General features: G+C 39.9%; 2 protein-coding genes across 2 annotated transcripts; one reads left to right on the forward strand and one right to left on the reverse strand.

Annotated features, from left to right (window-relative positions):
• Positions 1–4,296: 4,296 nt before the first annotated feature.
• On the reverse strand, positions 4,297–7,984 carry rps28 (ribosomal protein S28). The gene is made up of 4 exons (XM_050033649.1): positions 7,875–7,984; positions 7,515–7,562; positions 6,913–7,035; positions 4,297–4,416 (listed from the first exon to the last, which is right to left on the reverse strand). Exons 1-3 carry the CDS (start codon positions 7,911–7,913, stop codon positions 6,913–6,915), a joined length of 210 nt encoding a protein of 69 aa, XP_049889606.1. The 5' UTR covers positions 7,914–7,984; the 3' UTR covers positions 4,297–4,416.
• Positions 7,985–9,318: 1,334 nt separating this feature from the next.
• On the forward strand, positions 9,319–16,052 carry si:rp71-39b20.4 (potassium voltage-gated channel subfamily V member 2). The gene is made up of 4 exons (XM_050075134.1): positions 9,319–9,857; positions 9,962–10,595; positions 12,365–12,490; positions 15,232–16,052. Exons 1-4 carry the CDS (start codon positions 9,319–9,321, stop codon positions 15,559–15,561), a joined length of 1,629 nt encoding a protein of 542 aa, XP_049931091.1. The 3' UTR covers positions 15,562–16,052.
• The last annotated feature ends 6,572 nt before the right edge of the window (positions 16,053–22,624 follow it).

Consider the following 22,624-nt stretch of genomic DNA (forward strand, 5'->3'; position numbering starts at 1 on the left):
AGTGCCAGCATGCTTCTTCTTGGTTTTGTAGCTGCCAAGAATTAATTTGTGGGTTGGTGTCACTTTGGTTTCATGTAACTTGTTGATGCTTTATAATTCCCAGGAACTCCAGCCACGATACTGTATGCAGTAGTGCATGTCTATAATTTTTAAGCGGGGGTAGGCAGGTATCCGGAAAAGCCAAAAACAAAAAAGAAAGAGGGGAGACTTTGAAAATGAATCCTCCTGTAGCTCTCCTCTCTCTTTCTCATCCTCCTCCCATCAGATGACCATGGGCACATGCGCGTGCTTCTTATAGTAACCCAGTGTTTCCCACACATTGATTTATTCAATCATGTAATAAATGCACACACTCATTCACACAGCCCGTCCTTGCCCTGCTGTCTCTCTCTGTTTATTACACCACAAAGACAAGAATTAGCAAGCTAACGTCAGCCATCGTCCCTCCACCTGGCTCCCCGCCGCTGTGAACTGCTCCCCTAGGAGGTCAGCGGGCAGCAGCTAGGAGACAGGCCTTCTGTTGGCAGTTGTAGTGGCTTGAATTCAGCCAGAGACAGGGAGTCGGGGTTGTCTGGTCCCCCGGAGCTGGAGTTTACGCTGGCTGGATTCTGGTTGTTGCTGTGGTAGCTGACTGGGGGTCCATCTCCGGAGCTGCTGCCAGCTCTCCTCCTGGCACGGTGGTTGGTAGTGGCGTGGAGTGAGGTGAAAGACACACTGTGATTCAAGGTTCAAGTGAGCCACAGAAGTGAGCCTTTGGCTTTGGTTAGCACAATGTTGCTAAACTATTAGCAACATTTTTAATCCATCTCTGAAACACTTCACCAATATAAATATATTTTGTTTCGTCTATTGTCTGACTCACTTTAATAATCCGTCTTCCTGTTTTGGGTTGTTTTGCAGTGTAGGCAGTTGTCGCCAATGCTGAAATAGCAACAGGCAAGTTATCCAATAATTTCATTTGGCCTGAATGAAATAATGCGACAGGCTTATTACAAGCCAGCGACAGCCACAGGCACCAGATTTTTTTTCCAGAGCATTTTATTTATTGATTGCTGTCGGACTGTAAAGAGAATTTCAACAAATATATCCAAAAAAAGTTGCCTACCCTAGCTTTAAGTGTGACAACCAAATGTTAAAACCTTGCCTTTTTTTAACTGTCTTTAGCACTTCTATCCTTTAGGCTTGGTAAAGACTGGTCTGATGCATTTGTGTACCACTGAGAATAAAGGGCAGTAGCAGTTGCCCGTGCCGCTCGGTTGTGATTTACTGTGCCTTTGAACTTGCAAAAGGTGATGGAGTTTGCAAGCCAAAAGAAGCGAGTGTTCCTATAAGACGCTAAAGTCAGCTGGACCGTGTGCACAAACAATTTAACAGTCAATATGTATTTGATGTTTTTTGTAGTATGTTAAATATATAACCACCTAATCCGAACACTCCTTATAGACATAGCAAAGAAGTATGGTATAATACAGCTGTGTCTTTCACTTCACATACAGTACTGATTTTACAAGTGAAATAAATTCCTTTTTTCTCCACTTGCAGCTCCATTCAAAGCTCTGAGTAAAGTAGGTCAAACTGGAATGGAAAATGTAAGGTCATTAAACCTATGGAACATATAGAGCAGCAAAACAGCCTCATCACAACACACATAACTCAAATAGTCCTGCTTTCCTGTCCAGACACTGGGCTCTTTATGAACCTCAAGCTGGAATCCACCCAAATGCCTTCATGTTGAAAAAACAACACTGTCAAGTGAAATTTCAAGAAGACGTAGACGCGAAGGTTCGTTGATAGATTCAGAGTCATATAGGGTAAAGTAGAATAGGTCTTTGCTGAAAAATGTATTAAAGAAGGCAATGCAAAACTGGGATCACCAGGATCAGATTTTGCCTCACTAAAGGAAGGAAAAATAGATTTAGAGGACAGAGGAAAGGAAAACTGCGTGCAATATAATGGGAAAGAATTGAAGAGGTTACGATAAACAGTCAAAGCCTACTGCAGTGTTTGCCAGTGCACTCAATCTGTACTCAATTTACAGGATTTTCCTGTAAATGCAGGAAAAAATGTTGCAAATTGACAACACCTGAGTCCCATAAAAAATGTGTTGATACAGCTTTGGTTCAAATTAACACCTTGAAACAATTCATAACAATTAATATAGTCACGCATGAGAATGTGTCCCGATTTTTCGGCACCTCTGTGGATTTAGTCCCAACCTTTGATGCTGACGCCATGAATCCTCTCAGCCAACAGATAAGTGGTTTCAGACAAGTCTAACACTGTGAACAAAGAAAGTTTAGACATGCAGACCAAACTGGCACCAGTTAAAGATTTCCTGTCATTTGCTGGACTCTAAGTGTGAAAATAAGTCAGAGTTAGGTACAAATGGGCTGTGAAAATGACAAGCAGCTTGTTTTGGAATCATCCATCAAGACAAGATGAGACTGGGTGAGGTGAGCCTTGAACTGTTGAACTGGAATGAACGTAAACAAAGTCAACTTAGAGTGATGCTGTCCTCTGCTGGACAGAATGTAAACTGCACAACCTGATCAGAAAAATGTCAGTTTCTCTAGTTTGTCAACCATATTGAGATGAACTGCATTTGCAGAAATAAATGTGAAAGAATAATATCAAACATACTGACTTGGACTCAGAGCACTGCAGCAGAAATGCTTCATCACTGGCTACTGTTGATTTGACCTTGTGACCTTTAGTCACTTAAAAATAAAGCTGCTCTAGTTTCAGCGGGCAGAGAAGTCGCAGGGTTGTTTATAACAAGAGGCTCATGAGAAAACTAAACCTTTAACAGTGGTGGAAAAAGTATTCAGATTTTTCACTCAAGTAGCAACATTACAGTGTGAAAATACTCTGTTTCAATTAAAAGTCCTGCATTTAAAATCTGAAAATCTGACTCTGTACCAAAAGCAGAATGGCTCATTTCAGAATATTTATTATACAGGGTTTCTACTCATTTTCATGGACAACATTTTACTTTTCCATGAACCCATCATTTTTTTCTTGCCCCACTTGCTCTACACTAGCAAGTGTAGACATATCAGCTTCAAACTTTGTTCAAACATAATTTCACCGAGCAGACATACATGAAATTAGAGATGAAACAAAACATGATGAATATTAGAGCTGTGTTATGTCATCAGCTACAGAAAATAAATTTGCCGTTATGTTACATTATGTGGAAGCTTATTCACGGAAGATAAATTTAACAATTTCATTCAAACAACAAATTTTAATGACTTTTCCAAAACTTTGAAAGATTTTTACTAATTCCATGACTTTTCTAAGCCTGGAAAATGTCACTGTGAAATTCCATGAGTTTTCCAGGTTTTCCATGACTGGGAACCCTGATTATATTATTGATGCATTAATGTGTGCGTAACTTCATTGTGACAAAAAGGTGACACTAATTTAAATTAGAAAATGCATTCCCTGCAGAAAACGTGTGGATGCTGACAGCTGAGATGCATTGCTAGAAATAAATGTAAATATGAAATTACCCTCTGAATTGTAGTGAAGTATGTTATATAAAATAGAAGTACTTAAGTTTTCAATATAAATATCACCTGCCTGCCTGCTAAACGCAAACTAATTTCATACACACATGGAGATATTTTCCCCTCAAGAACAACCTCTCCCTTCTGCCAGTGACATCAAAGCCCCCACCTCCCACCTCCGCATTTCTGTGCGCCACCTTTTATTCTTTAGTTTAACTATATTAATATATTATTTATTAGCTGAGTAGTTTTACATCATTTTTTGCACCAATTTAAAAGAAATAAAGTAGAAAACAAGTACCGTACTCAAGTATTTGAGTAAATATATTCTGTTACATTCCACCACTGACTATAAAGTAGTTCATGATCCAATTGAGTTTCGATACTTTGAATATCAACTTTGATTACTTCATTTTGCAGGCATTTTAAATGTTTTACACCAAAATGTTTTACTCACTATAAAGCATAAATTTAATCATAGTGCATCTATTTTAACTAATTAGGCTGATATCACTTTGTACATTTGGCACTTTGTATCAATCAGTAATTTAAGAAAGTTTAGTATCTCAACTGAACGGGTGCTCGGTGCATTTACACACATGCACAATCACATTGCCTGTATACCTTGACCAAAACTGACAAATCAATAACTCTGAGAAGACAAACTTTGTGAGCAAAACTGACCAGTTGTGTCACACAAGACAAATTGTTGCTGCTTTAAGAAATGTCAGTTATAAGAAAAACAGTTTGCACCTACTGTACAATAAACACAGGACATCTACTCTCATCTTAATAACCAAATTTATTTCAAAGCATCTGAACAAGTGAGATTGTAGGCCATTTCAAACTGACGAGGTCTTCTGCGTCACAGCACTGGACTCGCACCTCACGGTGTCAGCGGGCACTGTGGAGAGAAGGAAACGGTCACACACCAGCTCAAAATAATCACATTCAACTCAACCCAAAAATAAGGATGGTTAAGTCTCATTCATAATATTGTGAATCAACTACTGATTCTCTGCCCTGGTTATTTTGACCAAATACTGTTAAGTTTTTGTTTTTTGTTTCCTATTTTTAACGCAGCCACCTGTCTCCTGCATTTGTCTGGTGTTTCAGGGGGAAATTAATCCATGGTGAGAGAAGTGAGTGCCGCCCTGATGACTAGGTCAGAATCAACGGCTGACACTCACCGTAAACCGCCAAGTCACGTGAGTTCAACTGTCACTCAAGTTCACTTAAATTTACAAAAACACCTTATTTTGTTTTTTGGTGGGCCGTGACTGATTTGTTTCTTCACTGTAATCCAACAAATGTTTCATTTTTCTGCTGCAAACAACAAATAAAAGCATGCAACACCAAGCACGTTTTCTCCCCCGGATGAGTGACTGACAGTTAATGCTTCCACGTGCGGTCAGCAGTGCATTTCAGCTGCAGTGGATTAAAACCATTTACGGCAGTGGTAAACAACCAGGGCTGAGAGTTGGGTGAAAAATACACTTACTCAGAGAAATATGAACTCTGTTACGTAACAGTTCAAAATGCTCTGCGATAATCCTCCATTTGAGAAGCTTAGTGTTCAGTGTCAAAAAGCTCCAGATTAAATTCTCTACTAATTTTAAAGGCCACAGACTGTGGTGTTTTTGTATTTAACTTTATTGAAAGATGTTTTCCAAAGTTTTGTCAACTGCCGTTCACATACTATATAGACAGGACACTGCAAACACCTTTCAATACAACACACAATACTGATTTTTGTCTCAAATTAAGTGACTATTCATAGAGATGACACTTATTGCAGGGTTGCAATTAGGATGATATGAGACTAGATATCATCTTAGATTTTGGATATTGTAAATGTTGTCTTTTCCTGGTTTTAAAGGCTACATTATAGTAAAGTGATGTAATTTTCTGAGCTCACCCGACTGTTCTATTAATTGTCTTTACTCACTAAGTCATTATATCGTCATAACTGATGACTGTCAAACCTAATTGTGTAAATATTTTGTGAAAGCACCTTTGGACATTATCAGTGTTGGGGATAACTAATTTCCTTTGTAATGCAATAATGTAATGTGTTCTTCCATTGACTACATTATGGGTGGATGGAAGAAAAGAAAAAAAAAAAAATCAAACATGCCATCAACAGCAACACTGTCCAGTGTGCTCATAGAGAGGCTCTTCAGCTTGGGCAGTCTTGTGCTGACTCTGAGGAGGACAAGTTTTCTGACAAACCATTTGAGAGACGCCTCCTCATGAGGTATAACTGTTCCTAAAGTGATAAGCATGTCAGGTAAGCTGAACTTGTCTGTTTTTTTTCCCTGTTAGGTCTCATCAGCTCATGGTGTCAGGAAGACTAGTATCTAGCGCTGCAACGATAAATCGACCAGTTGTCAACTATTAAATTTATCACCAACTAATTTGATAAATCAATGAACTCGATGTGAGTAATTTTTTTGGGGAAGAAAGTCAAGATTCTCCAATTTCAGCCTCTTAACTGTGGATATTTCTGGTTTATTCACTCCCTTATGACACTAAACTGAATATCATTGAGTTGTGGACAAAACAAGACATTTCAGTCATGTCATCTTGGGCTTTGGTCAACACTAATCAACATTTTTCACCATTATCTGACATTTTATCAATCAAACTTTACGGTTCATTGAGAAAAACAGATTTAGTTGCAAACCTACTAGTCTCATTATTTTATGTTGGGCTTTTGATATTATATTGAAGCAGCTGCAATAGGCGGTGTTAGGAAGGCCAAAAACTGTTATATTGTTGTATATACACATGGTTTAATTTTGTGACAGTTAAAGCCTACTGCCAGTGACATCTTGATTCTCCTATTGAACATATTTTGTGCTATAAATGGGCAAATGTGATGTGTAATGTTATATTAACTGGCAGTTACTTGACAACGCATCTCAGGCAATAATGTGGAATAATGCAAAAGTAACAGTCAGTAATTTAAGTCAAGCATAACTTATAACAAAAATAAGTTTTATAGTAACTATTCCAACACTGCAGATCATACACTGACACATTTGTTTGCAATACACTAAAAGCAGATGAGATGCAACCACCTGTTTCCATTATCTGCTAATCTATTCTTTGTGTATCCTATGAAATGATACGTGACAAGTGCCTATTTGAAATTACCAGCCCACTTCTTTGTCATCAAAGTGCTTATCGGCAATTTCATAGATGCCTCTGTTTATTTGTAACATTTTTAATAGTTTGTTTTCCTGAAGAGCACTCTGAACTGCTTTTGTATGATATGGTGCTATACAAATACATTTGTTTGTGCGTCTCTAATGCAGACATCTGATAACAACTGTTCAATACCTACCTATAGTAGGTAAATTGGCTAACAGATAGTGCTGGGTTTATGCCTCCTCACCTATCGCAGCCTCCTGGCTTCTCTTTCAGACTCCAGAAGTGTCAGCACATCTCCTTCTCTGACTGGGCCCTTCACGTTCCTGATGATGGAGCGGTTGCTGTCGTCCATGAACTCAACACGGACCTGCAAGAAGATCAGATTAAGTGACGTGATATTACGTCAAGCCTTAAACATGTCAACAGGTAAAATCTGACACCAGGTTTGTGGTCCACTCTAAAGTTCACACTGGTATAAAGGGTATCATGAGTTAAAATTTATCATATTATAAGCTTGTGAAATATTCCTAAAATCACATTTAACAAAGCTTACCTGTGAGTAAAACTTGAGCCCTTGAACAGTGCTCAACAACCAACATCGCATTATTGTTCTACTAAGGAAACTAGTTTGACTCCATGTGAAGCAGACCTTAAGACAGTCAATACTATCCTGTCGCACTGAACAAAGTAAGATATTCCCTACATATACAGTGCTTCTTTATATTTTAGGAGGTATTTAGTATAAACTCTTCCACAGATGCCTAAAGAGCTGCTGGAAAAACAGCGACAGGTTGCTGCAAAATCTTTAGATTTGATGGTGTTCAATGCTAACTCCTAGTAGCTTACCTGTGTACATTGTCCCTGGGAGCCGGTTCTTCCGAGGACCCTGGTAACCTGTGAAACAAGAGAACAAAATATAAGTTACCCTGACACTAAAGTCTTTCAAAGTAAGCATCATATTATTGGGTGTAAATTTCAAAAAGCGGCCAGAACGGTCTACAACATGTTAAAGTGAGCTAGCTAGCAGATTTGAGCATGGACGGGCCTCCATGATGGATTCGCGAGAGCCGACATGCCGTCCCTTTCAACGGAGTAGAAAACTAAATTTAGCTTCAATGTTTTGGTACCGTATAAGACATTAGTTGTTACTGTAGCGATCTATCCGTTTGGATCTTATTATTTTAACCGTATTATATGTTTTCTTACTCTTGCGAGCTTGATCAGCTGCACGCGGTTGGCATCCATGTTGTCAGGCTAGAGCGGAAAGGAAGTCACGTGGTGCCCGGCAGGGATATATCGCAACTGTATTTCTAATTATTTTTTTAAATTCTATAATTTAATATTAACTGTTACTAAATTATAACGTATTTAATTGAATAAGTTAATAAAAACAACGTGATATTATTATTTTTTAATTGAAATTTCATGTGAGATTCTTTCTTCCTCTTCCGGCGAGTGGCCAATACCATTCACACATACTTTCATGGGGGGAAACCAGGGCTGTTCCATTAGTCAATGTGTCGTAATACTTTTTGCCGTATCACTATTTTTAACTTCAATTTATTGGAATAATAGACCCAATCAATTATCTCTGGCTGTATAAACCCATATTTTGTTCATGTATGCATGCATCTGTTTAGTATTTCCTGTTTTATGTTAAATTCTTTCTGAGACTACAAATATTTTCCAGTTTTTTGAAAGGGATGTCTGTAAAACCACCGCATAGTGTGGTGTCTATCTGCAGGGCTAAATAGACTATGAAAAAATCTGATTACTGATACTGGGTTGCAATCTTAGCATGTTAGCTTGTGCATCACAGTGACAAATGCAGTGAGAAGTGTTATTAAATACATATTTATTTGTGTGGCATGTTCACATTGTAGCAGTGCACATTCTACTATAATTACATAAGTACTGATTTAGTAAACATAATCATAGTTTGGTTGATACACTCAGTATCATCATTCAGTATCATATAATTAAAATTGGACTTTATTTTGACTTTGCTTAACTGTGTTATGACAAACAAATTATGCTGTAAATTTATTATAAAGCGATCAATGACAAACAGGGAGGTGATCATTACCAAAATGTGTTTTTATTGAACAGACAAAAACAGGAGGACATTTACACCATATATTAAATTCTGGGTATTGAAATATACGTCCAAGCTTAGTTTTACTGTTCAGACCGAGTTCAGAAGGACTACATAGCCGGAGCTAGCCAATGAAATCTACCTGCAGCATTAATATGAACTCCCTGTGCTGAAGCTCTCCATAGCCTTGTTAGCAATGCAACACAGTCATCACACCACTCTCGCCGCCTTTCTCCCTCTCTCAGAACTCAAAGCCTTAAATCACAACACTAATCCTCGTGAACAGTATTTTTAACACGCGTTTGGACAGAAAGAACAGCAATAGGATTAGAGAGTCAGTAAAGAGGCTGAATCCCTAACTCATGCAGTTGATCTTCTTGCACGCTTAGAGACAGACACGGTAGCTGTTTCTTCATCTTTATTTCAGCCTTTTCAGAGGACAATATTTAGCCTCAATGGAGATCTTGTGGAATACTGTTGTTATTGTTTTTCACTGACTTATCTGATTGGAACAAAACTTTTTTTTGTTGGTTTGTCTTCTGAGGAGCCATCACAATGGAGGCTATGAAGCCCAAGTTGAAAGTGCTGAAAAAGCGTCGCTCCAGCCTTTTTGCGACCATAAAACGGGAGATGAGCTTTACGCAAAGCATTGAAGAACAGGAAAGTGAATTCCCTTTTTCACAGGACAGCTCTGTGAAAGCATGGACATCTATGGACAACCTTGACGCACCTGAAGAGAAAAAAGGTGCAAGAAAAGATCAGAAAAAAATTACACCCAACCCAAGGAAATCGAACATAGTCAACCTCAACATAGGAGGAAAGGTGTTTCACATTCCAAAGCATTTGGTTCTCAAATACCCCAAAACCAGGATTGGAGTCCTTGCCCTCTGCAACGATCCGGTGAAGCGTCTGACACTCTGTGACGATTACAATGTTCAGAATGACGAGTTCTTTTTTGACAGGGACCCCATGTTTTTCCACTACATCTTCCACTTTTACTGCAGTAATGTCCTGTGGGTGATGGACAGTCTGTGTCCTGTCAACTTTGAGGAGGAGATGTCATTCTGGGGGTTGAAACTGAAGGACACTCCAAGGTGTGCTGCAGATACTTAATGCTCACTGTGTGTCTTGTATAGCTTGGTCTGTCGTTTGTGTATTTCAAGCAGCTCTTGTAAAATGATCTTCTCCTTGTTCTCAGGTGCTGCCGCATTCTGTTTGAGGAGAAAGTGGATGACATCAGAGACCAGCTGAAGGTGAACCAGGAGCTGCTCGACGAGATTAAGCCTCACCAAGATGGCGAGGGATACAAGACCATGTTTCTTGGAGACTTTCGGAAGATCCTCTGGGACTTGATGGAGAATCCTTACTCCTCTCTAGGAGCCAAAGCCTTTGCTGTGTTTTCCAGTCTCTTTGTGCTTATCTCTATTGTTGCCATGACACTGAATACAGTAAATGAACTCAGGCAGTATAAACTTGGTGGCAAAACCTACATGGAGTGGATAGAGGTTTCCTCCATCCTTTTCTTCACCTTAGAGTACTTTTTGCGGTTATTCACCACATCCAACATCAAACATTTTGTGAAGAGTGCCCTCAACTTTGTTGATGTGGTGGCTGTGATGCCCTATTTCCTCCAGATCATTTTTGAGACATTTGTTATGGATTCCGAAGACGTCAGCGCAAAGGAGGATTTAAAGGCCATGGCGAGGGTCAGTAAAGTCAGCAAGGTGCTCAAGGTCGTCAAGTTGATGCGCATCTTCCGAATCTTGAAGCTTGCCCGTCACTCCACAGGCATGAGGGCATTTGGTTTTACCATCCGACAGTGCTCTGAGCAGGTATGGAGGAGTCACAGATGACAAATTAACAGACACACAAAAATACATTTAGTGAGGGACATGCACAGATAACACAGGTAACTCCCATATAAGCTAGAGTTAAAGTGGCTGTAACAGTGGATCAGATGACTAATTGTATATGAACATGGTTACTTGTAGTGATGAACCAGTAAAGAACTATCACCTATTCTAGCTTCATACAGCACATTGCTTTCTGTTTCAGACCTGCAAATCTACTGTTTTGGTGCTTTTATCAGAGATGTTTGTAGCTGTTTTCAGACAGGCAGATTAAGCTGCTAGCTGGTGAACATAGTGGAGCATCTAGCAGCTTAAGAGGCAGATATTTACCTCAGGAGTTTTTCAGAGACCAAAACAGAGCTAAAAGCAGAGTAAATATTGGACATGTATTAATCAGGTGGCCAAAAACATAGCTCCATGTCCATGAATGCTAATGTTGCCTCATAACTGCTGCATGTATAAGTATACAACACTTTGTTAACAAGTGCCCAAGCAATTTCCCCTCGGGGATTAATAAAGTATATAAAAAATGGCAACTTTGCTTCTGCAAACCACATATATGTTACATCTATATGTTATAAAGTGGATACTTTTTGTTTCAACAATGCCTTGCTTAACATGTGGTTACTGTAGGAAAAGATCATGTTTTGGCTTAAAATACCAAGTTTTTTGTGGCACTATCCCGGCCGGAAATGTAGTGATGTCTGTAAAAAACAACCACTTTTCGTGGCACTATCATGGCAGAAAATACTGTAGTATCTCAGTTAGCAACTGTTTGTGGCACTGTCCCAGCTGGAAATACAACGATGGGTCACTAAAACGTAACCAAGTTTGGAAGCTAAAAAGCCACTGAACACAACGAAGATGAGCCAAAAAACAACCGATTTTGTTGTTTGTTGGCACAATCCCGGTCGGAAAAGCAGCAATATCTCTAAAAAAAGAACTTGTTGTACCTAAAAAGCTGCTGGAAAAACAGCGACAGGTTGCTGCAAAACATCCATGTTTGGTGCCTATACAGCCATGGGAAGCACAGCAATGACTCACTAAATCACAACCATTTTTTTGTTGGTCTCGAAGAATGATCTGCACATCGGCAGCCATCTTGCCTAGATGTCATGCCATTTACCATCCCCTCCACCCCCCTAGACAAAGTCAACTCATATGCTACGTCACTTTATAAACATTGACATGAAACATATCAAGCGTACAAATGCAATGTATCTGTGGTTTACAAGAGCGTACAGTGTCAACATTTGCCTCTGGGCTCGGCCTATAACAGCGTACAGGTGAGGTCTGGATTTTTATAAAAAGGTACCCACCAAATGCCAGACTCTAGCAGCACATATCTAAGAGGAAGTTGCAAAAATCACAGACACAGAGCTGAAAAAATGGAAATATAACTGACAGTTCCTGCTCGCTAGTGTAAGAATCTCCTCTTTTGTCCAGCATTCTCCTGCTCGCCTCAGTGCTGCCACCTGTGGTGAGACAGATCTAACACACAGGACACAGGAAAGCTTATGTGTCATTCTTTGCTCCGAGGTTCTTGACAGCTACTCTATATTGGCCATTTGTTAAAAATACTTTATGTACATTTTACAGTAATACACATAATATGTAGGTTTTCTAGGTGATGCAAAGTAAAGCATAAAATTGTCATGTGACCTGATGGGTGGTCCCAAATATATGAATATATGGATTTCCAAATATGAATGGGCGCTGTTGTTGACATGTACTCTTCTGTCACTGTTTAGGTGTGCTGTCTGTTTCTGTTCATTGCCATGGGCATCTTCACCTTCTCTGCTCTGATGCACTCTGTGGAGGTGGATCAGCCTGGGACACCTTTCAGCAGCATACCAGACGCCTGGTGGTGGGCTGCGGTGAGTAGCTAGACTTCAACATCCAATTCAGTCAAAGTTCTGTTCTGATTTTCTTTTTCTTTCTTATTTATTTATTTAGTTTTTTTACTCAACTGTTGGCAGTGCCTTTTTGTGACTTGATCCAGATAGTGTAGAGTTAGTTAGTTTTCCTCTTTCTCACTACTTTCCTGAACAGAATTGTCAAGAATCAACATATACATACAATACCAGGAGATGCCTGAATTGCCATTATTATCAATGTAACGAAGAATGTTACACAACATTTCAAGGACTGAGGATTGTGTCTGCCTCTTAGAATCAGTTAACATGATCCAGCAGTGTGATGCATTTCAGTTGTCAAGGATTAGGCCTACCACGATTTGTGCTGTCTCCCTAATCAGACCAAGACTAAAGTTCACAGTGCAAGGCAGAGACGTGTTTCTGTGCTATTTTTGGGACTCTACTAAGCAATAAGGCGGAGTCTCTGCAGATAAATACACCACCACACACTTCTGGTCGGTCATAAGTGATGATTGAGAGGTATACTTATGTATGAGTCTATAGGCTACATTGTTTTTTAGGAAATTTCTGCATAGTATACCTTAAACTGGCTGGTGACAGTGACCAAACTGACCTGTGGTTAAGCACCAACTACTGCTTCGCTCTTTGACAAAAATTATTCTTACCTTCACTGGGCAGCAGATCTCTTACAAAATGTAAAAAATGAAAAGGTAACCAAATGTGCTGTCTTCTCCCAAGCTAATCATTGTACAGGTGCCACATTGTGTGTTCATTCTTGGTAATTATGCACCTTCTGCTCCACAAGTTTTCCACAGGCGTTTATTACCCAGTGACTGTGTCCAGCTCCAACCTCTGCACCCAGCCATGTATTTCTCTGTAAAACCATAACTTGTTGTTTTGCAATTTCTGTTTGTGTATGTAGTAAGAGATCATCTGTTAAAAAGTAAGCTTTAGAGATGCTGCAGGCAGATTTTTGACATTTTGGACAGGACCAAGTGAGCTGTTTCCCCGTTTCCAGTCAGCAAAGGTAACTGACTAATCTAGCTTTTCTAAAACTTGGTCCAGTATTGAGTGGAGGGCTGCAGCCGGCAGCCATGAAACAAGCTGCATTATAATCACTTGGGGCAATATGCACACCATTAACTTAAGTCCACTAAAGGTAGCTGGTTTTGCAACTAACAGGCTCAGATTGTTATTTTAGTATCTGACAAAATTATGGAAATGATCCCTTCAGAGACAAACCTTTTTGTTTAAAAGTAAGATACTTTTTGTTTATCCAAAAACCGCCCCAGAATTGCTATCACCAAACTCACCAGACTCCATTTTAATAAACAGCAATTTTAGCATGTATAGAGCCAGCATTGTTTTACATCTAACTTGGTGATTTAAAGGTTTATTTCAACCAAACCAGAGTTGGCGATTGTTGGAACAGTGGAAAGACAAACCAAGACAACTTTTGTGAGTTTTATTCTGTTTCTGTCAGCTTTGAATAGAATGTGTTTTACAATGATAAAATGACTGTTTCTTTAAATGGAGTCTGGTGGGTCTTGGAATAGCGATTTTGGAGCTGTTTCTGGGTTAAAATAGGATCTTATCCTTTAACAAAAATGGTCTATCTCTGTAGGGATCTTTCCCATAATGTTTTCAGGCACTTTATGGCTGCATCGTAATCTGCAATGTTCCCATTAGCCTCTTGGACACAAAAACATTGGGGAAATAGGGCCCATGTTGAAAAATACAGACGTTACCCTTTAACAGAGAGTGGTATCAATCTTTTTATTTAACTCTCGGTAAGAACACGAATAATTGTATTTCCCATAAGGTCAAACTATTCCTTTAATTGCTGGCAATAGTGGTCATGTTTAGTGACAAAATATTGGCATGTTCTGACTACCAAAGAAATTGCATGGGTTTGCATTTACCTGTTTTATCCTAGCTGATAGAATTGCATCAGACACTCTTGGCAATTGACAATGTAATTATATAACGATAGGGTGCAGAATAGCTAATTAGCTTTTTGATCCAGTGGGCATCATGCAGGAATCCATATTCAAAGGCTCCACCACAGCTATGGATTCCTTTTCTACTCACAGCTTAATTGTACATGGCAAACAAAGGTAAGAAATGAGATTATATTTCCTCCGTAATAGTAACAACATTCTCAAATTGCACTAGCTTTGTTGTACTGTAGGTAGTGTGCTTGTACATCATCAGCCTGGTTCTCTCTTTCATTCACTCTCGTTTAGGGACATTTGGCTTTTATTTATCTGGTGGCAGCTGTTAACTTATATGTGTCTAATCCCCTCTAATACGGTTTTATGCGTCTCATTTGTGGCCAGACACAGTGATTGCATTCCAGGGATGGAAAGTGTTGCACTGCATTCTTGGAGGTTTTAGTTGATCCTGTTCAGTCTCAACTTTGAAACACACCAACAACTGATCAGTACAAGAAATATTTTATTTATTGCGCTCTCCAGGAGCCATGGCCAATGGGTGTTGGTGGGCAGGGTGACAGGCACTATGAGGATGAGCCCTTCCTTTTTTGGAGTAAAGAAGGGAAATCCAGATGTTTTATTTTCCTGCCGTGCTCTAAATGTCTTCCCGTTGAATTAAAAAATAAAACAAATCTAATAAAAACAGCACAGGGGTGTAGAGCTTGGGGTTCCTTTTGCCTTTTCTTATTAAATTAATAAACCAAAGTGTAGATGCATATAAGCTGACTCTACTCTTTCTTTCCACAGGTGAGCATCTCTACTGTTGGCTACGGCGATGTCGTTCCTATCTCCTATCTTGGCCGCTGTGTGGCGTTCGGCTGCATCTCTTTCGGCATCATCCTCAACGGCATGCCCATCTCCATCCTGTTCAACAAATTTTCCGACTATTATGCCAAACTGAAGGAACAGGAATACACATATTCAAACACGGAGCGCTCCTTCCAGCTCAAGAAACGTCTGCGGCGCAAGTTTGACAGCTGCTTTGAACCCCCGCCAGAGGAGTCCGATGACGAGATACACTATCGGCCCAGTGGAAGGCAAACTACCTTCGACAGCGATGATTTCTCAACCCACTAGTTACAACCTCGCTCACCCTAAATGGCCTTATCACCCATGGGTCTAGAAACTGTAAGACCCATCTGCCTCCGACTCTGAGGTCTGAGCTCATGTGAAGATAAACAATCTCGGGGAGGGGGGTCAATGGGGCGATGGAAGCAGCAGCAAGTTGAGATAAGCTTTAAGCTTCAGCTTTACAGTAGGTGCTGTGTGCACGCTATGTGGGATGACTCCTCTGTCAAATGGACAAGAACCTCCTGCTGGACGGCTTGTTATCTGTTTCCAAAAATAGCACTCGGCCGAAACTAATTCTGACTAAACCGAGATAGATGTTTGATTCAGGGAGCTCAAGTAGTTACATTATCAACAAAGCAATGTCATACTCTAATCACTTTACCGGGAGTGTGATGCTTGTGAAGAACTGTTCTCATTGGAAGTGCTATTAATGGACTGTTTTCGACAACTACATGGTCTCTTACATTTTACTTTACATCCTTGATATTCTGCAACAGAAATAATGGAGTGCTGCAGGAATGAGTCCTAAAACCCAGAAATGAGTTAGCCCTTCCAGTTCCCTCATCTCGAAGTCAGGGGGGGGGGGTTTTAAATCGGTTTTAGTTAGATGCCTGAAATAAGGTCTGTTATCTCTTAAATGCAAGTTTAAGAAATTTTTAAATAATAGAGATTTTAAATATGTCAGTGAATACCCTACTTGTGAATTTTGAAGCTTTTACATGTGTTAAAAAAGGCGGTTGCCAACAAGTGGCTAAATGTAACTACAGAGGTTGTCGCGGACATTAAAGTCTTTCTCCAGACACATATTTAATTATGTAAAAATAATTACACTAACAATAATATTTTCCTCAACATGGTTTTTCCAAATAATAGTTAAAAAATTTGCTTTCAGTGAGTTTTGCGTTCCACTTTTTCCAGAGCTGCTCATGCTAAGTTGACTAGCGAAAGAGCAGTGAGCATCAAGATGGCTAGCGTTAGCATTGGAGGAAACATCGGATGTTAAATGTAGTTAGCATCTTTTATTTATGCTGTTTGGTAGCTTGTTAGCTTGTGGGCTAACTGGCAGTGGTTGACACAGCCTGAGTGGGTGTGAAACATAGTAATATCTGCTACAATGGGGTTTCTGGTAGGTGGTGGAAGGAAGCTCCAGGGTTTACATCCAAAAACTGAACACTCATGTTTACTGTAAAACTTCCACTATGCTAATGCTAACTCTACTCTCTGTCCTGGGTTTTCATGTGTGAAGATTATCTTGCTGAACAAAATTTGTGAGCTAACGTTTGTTTGCCACAGATCTATTTTCTGCAATAATACAAAATCCAATGGAAAATTACCATTAGCTTGTGTCGCGGGAATCAGGGCGAACCTAACTTCCGGGTTGGCCTACAGAAAGCATAATTCCTGCAGCACTCTCTAACCTTTATTTAAATATCAACTCATTTGAACATGGTGGACGTGGTGGATTGTAGTCATTGTCCTCCACTCTTTTAGACTAAGGAAGTGTACATGCGATGAAAACTCAGATTTACATGCACCTCAGAAAAAAACGCCCCCAGTGCAAAGCTCTTCTATGTGCCATGCTTCATGTGTCAGCAAAGTGGTATTGTAGTCAAAGAAAGCACACCTTTCTCTCTGTCCAGTCACTCGGCCTGTTCTTAATGGCACTAAGTCGGAGGAGAGGTGCAGCAGGGGGTGTGTCAGTATAACGATCAAGAGCACGAGTGTAATTTTGTTGTCAAGGATTACCGGGATTTGAGCTTGCGCCTCCTGCCTGGTCAGACAAGGGCAAGAGTCAGCCATGTACTGTGCTATTTTGGTGGCACAGATAATCTGATCAGGTGTGCACAATCAAGTTCTATATTCAATACTTAGAAGTTACTTTTATGAATGATGGCAGGTCACTTTGATAAAGCTGGAAAAACAAGACAGACCTGCACTGTCTTTCTTGCAAGTTGTTAGTTACAGGGACAGTGTCACTTAATAAACATCAGCCAACATGTCAGTATTTGGCATGATGACAGCAGGGAGTCAGCTTCCCTGGTCTTGGCTTGTACAGCAGATGTCAGGATCAAGCGTGGCCCTGCCCTGTAGTCGAACCGACCTTGCAGCGTCCTGCTGGCTGTGTTTAGCACTTCCTCTAAGATCATTAAACCAAGTCCTGTCCTGGTTACCAGAGAGCTGAAGCAAGCAAATGTATTATGTCATCCAAACATAATTAGGTAGCCGCATTGGACAAAGGCTACAGTTTTCTCTTGAAATGTTTTCTTGCTGTAGATTTGCTACAGGGCTGTTCTGTTCGGTGCACTGGTTTAAAGAGAAAGGGACAGATTGAAGAAAAATAAGTTCTTGACTGGTCATGACCAGTGTGCAAACTATACCATGGCTTTTAGGGGACTTCACTTTTTTTTTTTTTTACAGGGGGTGGGGGCTCAAAACTGACTGTGCCTCTTGTTTCTGATGAACATTCATAGCTGCAAGCATGTACCCACACATGAGTTTCAAAACCAAACCTCACAGTCTACAGTTATGTACTATATTCTATAGTTTATTGGCACAAATAAGACACAGATAGGTCAAATAGCAAAGCGGCGTATAAACACAAAAATATATGCACAATAATGCAGCATTCACATGATCCTCGGATGGTCCCATTTCCCGAGTTAGGAAGTCATTCTTCCAACTTCCAACTGTATTCGTGAGCTTTTAACTCATAATTTGGAAACAACACGGGCACTACAAAAAAGGAAAAGAAATATTTTGTTACTCAGAATGTTTAACATCCCAGTGAAGATTCACAGTGCTACAAATATGCTGAAGAGTTGTCTTGTCCCAGACTTGTTGCTACACCAGTACATCCCCTAAATCCACTGAAATTGCTTTACCTCACTTGATATCATGGTTAATGCTAATAAATAACTTTTCTAACTAATCTACATCACTCTATGTGGACAACAGTTACAACCTAATGCCATATTATATGTGAGCGAAAATTAACAAGCAACACGTGAGTAAATAAAATCAACCAAACATTTAGTTTTGTCTGCCATGTTTCTGTGTGATATGATATCTCAACAACTTGTGTAACAAAAGTTTCCGGCTTTCTGAGTTGTTGTTCCAACTTGAGTGTGCATTCGTTTTAATTTTCCCAGTGGGGAACTCATTTTTCCGATTAATCCGGCACCACATGAATGCACAGTAAAACTTCCTTTCTTTCTTTCTGACATGTATGCTGACTACAAAACAGATAAATGAAAAATGGCAATTTGCTGCAAGTGGAATGACAAGAAAGTTTGTTTTTTCTTTCATTTTAAGTGATTGCAGTTTATGATAATACACTGCTATGCTTCAGTGATAATGACAAGAGTCGCATGCATGCCAGTATCGCTATAAAAAAGTGAATTAGTGATGAATCATTCTCATGTATGAATCATACATTAACAGTCACCTAATTTTACACATGATGATGAAGATACGTTAAAAAGAAAAGCCTGGTAAAAATGCAAATTGTCAATATTTTGAGACATCCCCCACCCACCTCCCAAAATTTTACAGATCATGTTTTTAGCGGATGTAATGCCTTATTAAAGGGAAACATCACCTACATTAAGAATTCCAATATGTTTATTACATGGCTTAGGAAAGTTCAATCAATATTCGTGATCATGAGATACTCTCTCTCAAAGCCAGAACCCAGAGACATAAATATCAAACTTGTGATCAATAATGATCAAGTTTAAAGTCTGGAGCTGCTGCATAGACAGTGAGTCATTTATAGCACCTTTCCCAGTTTGTCGTCTCTGAAGCAACTTCACATTGTATACCCTATGACATCACAAATTTGAGCTTTAGCTTTCTAGTTTTTGGATTTGGGAGAATTATTCATGTTCACTAATATTTTTGGACTGTCTCAGACCACAGGAATAACATGTATGGATTTTGAAAATGGGCAAGCTCCCCTTGGCTCCCCTGTACTTTGCACCCTGGTCATGACTGATACCAACCCTTACTATACAACATACACTAATTCACACCCCTCTCTAACCATACTGAAGGTGTGTTGTGTCTGTGGTCATGACAAAACACCCTGTACCTGCCTATGGAACATAATTACTGAGTATAAACCCCGTATATGTATTGTATGTTTGGTGTGATCAGGGGTTGTTCATCAGAATTACACAACATAACATAACTAATGCTGTTATCTGAGTTTTCTGCATGTACAAACATACTTGTTGAAGGATTAAGACCACTGTCCAATTTCTGTTTACATTTTTCCATTATGACAAAACAGTAGCCTAACAGTTTCAGAGGCTTTGCATCGCCTGTTGAAAACATGCCTGTTTGGAACGGGCTGATTGTTTGGCCTCTGGTAGTGCTGCTTGGAGCTCTCTTGAGAACCGTTCATCCAGACAACTTCACACTTGACACTGTGCTTTTTTAGGGTCCTGAGCAATACACCTGCCTAACACTTGAGTCCCCTAGCAGTGTGAGAGTATACACATTGTTGGGGTGCAAAAGCTCACATGGACGTTTTATAGCCCCAATGAGGTCAAAGTCAGGCTATTTCCAGGAACAAAAGTTCCAAAAGTTACTTGGCTGATGTTTGAAATGTCTGAGTTTCCTACAGTATAACATCTCCGGTCTCTCATTTTTGAATGTCCAGTACAGTAGCGAGTGACGGAGCGTGAGCTGTACCCAGCATGCCATTTGGTGATTTAACAGTTCAACATAGTCTCACAGAAATATGTCAAATGACGACAACCTCTTAAACCCCAATTTATGAGGTGATGGCACATAATGTGTTTATTTAATTACATGCGGGCACCATGGAAACATCAGCAATGGAAAGTCAGGATTTTTTGTTGTGGTGGACACATGATTTCCCTGGTTCAGCAACGTCGCACATTGGATGGTGGTTAAAGTTATGACCGTCACAGGTAGTATAAAGAGCGAGAAAGGCTGTATAGGGACAAGGTTGGGTCGGTGGATGGGTCAAACAAGCACATGACTTTCACCCTGGAGACTGCTGTTTGTGTCCTGTGTGAAACTAAAAGTCAACGCTGACTTATTTTGACCTTACATAACAAACTTATTTATTTTAACTGAAAACCCAATCTTTTTTCTAAACCTAATCAAGTAGTTTTGATGCCTAAGCCCAACCATGCCACCACCATGTAATGCAGTATTAAGAGGTTGTAGTCATTTCCATGATTTCTGAGAGATCACGTTGAACAGTTAATAGGGCGGGGGTCCCGTCTTACTACTAATAAATATGTAAGAGCTCATACTCCACACTGCACCTCCTTGGATCCTCAGCAATACACCTGCCAAGTGTGAAGTCGATCGGATGAACAGTTCAGTGAGAAAATCGTAGGACAGACGTACAGACAAACAGACAGAGACTCCTTCCATCTTAGTCAGATAGTAAAAATCTCATTGGTAAAAAAAAAACAACTGCAAACAGAAGGTAACAAAAGAAGAGCACTTTATTTATTTCATCTTACAGGCATTCATTCATTACATCTTCAATTTCTATACATGTATTTTAATCTATTAGAGAGAAGAGATTTTCCTTGTGGAAATTATGTAAAATGTGTAAATATTTTATTGTGTCATTATTTGTCTTTGTTGTGCATAAAGATGCAACAAAGCTTCACAAAAAACAAACAACGGGCTGGAAGAGAAAGAATATTCCATGCTCAATAAAAAAATCTGTTTATCTGCACAACACTGTCGTTTTATCATGACTGTCCACCTTCCCTTCAGATAGAGGAGGAACTTGAAGTCCATTGCTATTAACAGACACTTGGCCGATTCGTCTGCGGGATGTCGCTGCCTGTGTAATAGTATTACAGGATAAGGTAATGGGAAAGATGCCAGGGGTTTAATAGTGTCGTCAGCATCAATTAAAACTTAAGAGTACTTCTGGCTGTCTCATGTGACTCAGCCGGGGCTGAATGGACAGGAATAGATGCAGTCAAGAGGGACATCGGGCAAAGGACAGATGCGGACCGACAGACAGGCGCAGACAGACATAGGCAGATAGACAGGCAGATGAATGCACACATGTAATGTTGGGAAACAGGTAAAAAATAACAACCTGATTAAAGGTTTGCTTATAAAATCAGATATTTGATATATTTATTTGTTGACACCCTAGACATAGTGACTTCCTGATACAAAAGCATATAAGCATATAGGGTGAGCAACCCTTGGCTCATGTGACATATGTCATGTTACTTGCTTGTTTTAACCCAAAGAAACAAAAATTTTAACCCAAACCATGATCTTTTTTCTAAACCACCCAAATACTTTAGTTGCCTAAACCTAAAAATTAAGTAAACCAACATTGGTTTAATCTTTTTTAAAGGGACTGTATGATTTTAAAAAGACTTTGGATGCAAGGACATAACTGCTTTTGTACCGTGTTGAGGTTGGGAAGAAGGAACCAGTTACAGCAGGCGCAGCACTGAGAGGCTCAGGAGGAGCTTTAACCCTTAGGCCACAAGGATCCTGAATAAAGACCCTGCCTAATCCTAAACATTGACATTTATTTATTCACTGAAATTATATTTTATGATTTCATGTGACTGAGTACAAACTGTGCATTTCCTGTGAAAATGGAAGCATATTTTGAAAAGACATGTAATGAGCAGAAACTTGCACATGTCCAAAACTGACGCTGTAGGTAACCGAGAGCGTCATATTGCCGCTTACCATGCATTGGTATTAGATTAGTAGGAGTAGGCCCGTTTCCACCGCAGCAACTTCGGGGTAATTTTACGGGGCCGGGGCCGTTGGTGCGTGTCTCCACCGCAGGAACCACCCCCAAAGGACAGAGTTCCGGAACTTTTACGGGGNGCATTGGTATTAGATTAGTAGGAGTAGGCCCGTTTCCACCGCAGCAACTTCGGGGTAATTTTACAGGGCGGGGGCGTTGGTGCGTGTCTCCACCGCAGGAACCACCCCCAAAGGACAGAGTTCCGGAACTTTTACGGGGGCTAAACAAGTCCCTGCCTCGGGGTAGGTACTCAGAACGGCCCCGAAAGACTCCTGGCTGGGGCTTGGG

The sequence above is a fragment of the Epinephelus moara genome, chromosome 21, assembly GCF_006386435.1.
Source record: "Epinephelus moara isolate mb chromosome 21, YSFRI_EMoa_1.0, whole genome shotgun sequence".
NCBI classification, from domain to species: domain Eukaryota; kingdom Metazoa; phylum Chordata; class Actinopteri; order Perciformes; family Serranidae; genus Epinephelus; species Epinephelus moara.

Bases quoted from the DNA above. Each gene is read 5' to 3' on its own strand.
- rps28 (XM_050033649.1), bottom strand. From the start codon at position 7,913: ATGGATGCCAACCGCGTGCAGCTGATCAAGCTCGCAAGA. The intron at 7,563-7,874 runs GTAAGAAAACAT...CTTGTTTCACAG, and splicing joins AGCTGATCAAGCTCGCAAGA to GTTACCAGGGTCCTCGGAAG. The intron at 7,036-7,514 runs GTAAGCTACTAG...ATCTTCTTGCAG, and splicing joins CCCAGGGACAATGTACACAG to GTCCGTGTTGAGTTCATGGA.
- si:rp71-39b20.4 (XM_050075134.1), top strand. From the start codon at position 9,319: ATGGAGGCTATGAAGCCCAAGTTGAAAGTGCTGAAAAAGCGTCGCTCC. The intron at 9,858-9,961 runs GTGTGCTGCAGA...CCTTGTTCTCAG, and splicing joins AAACTGAAGGACACTCCAAG to GTGCTGCCGCATTCTGTTTG. The intron at 12,491-15,231 runs GTGAGTAGCTAG...TTCTTTCCACAG, and splicing joins ACGCCTGGTGGTGGGCTGCG to GTGAGCATCTCTACTGTTGG.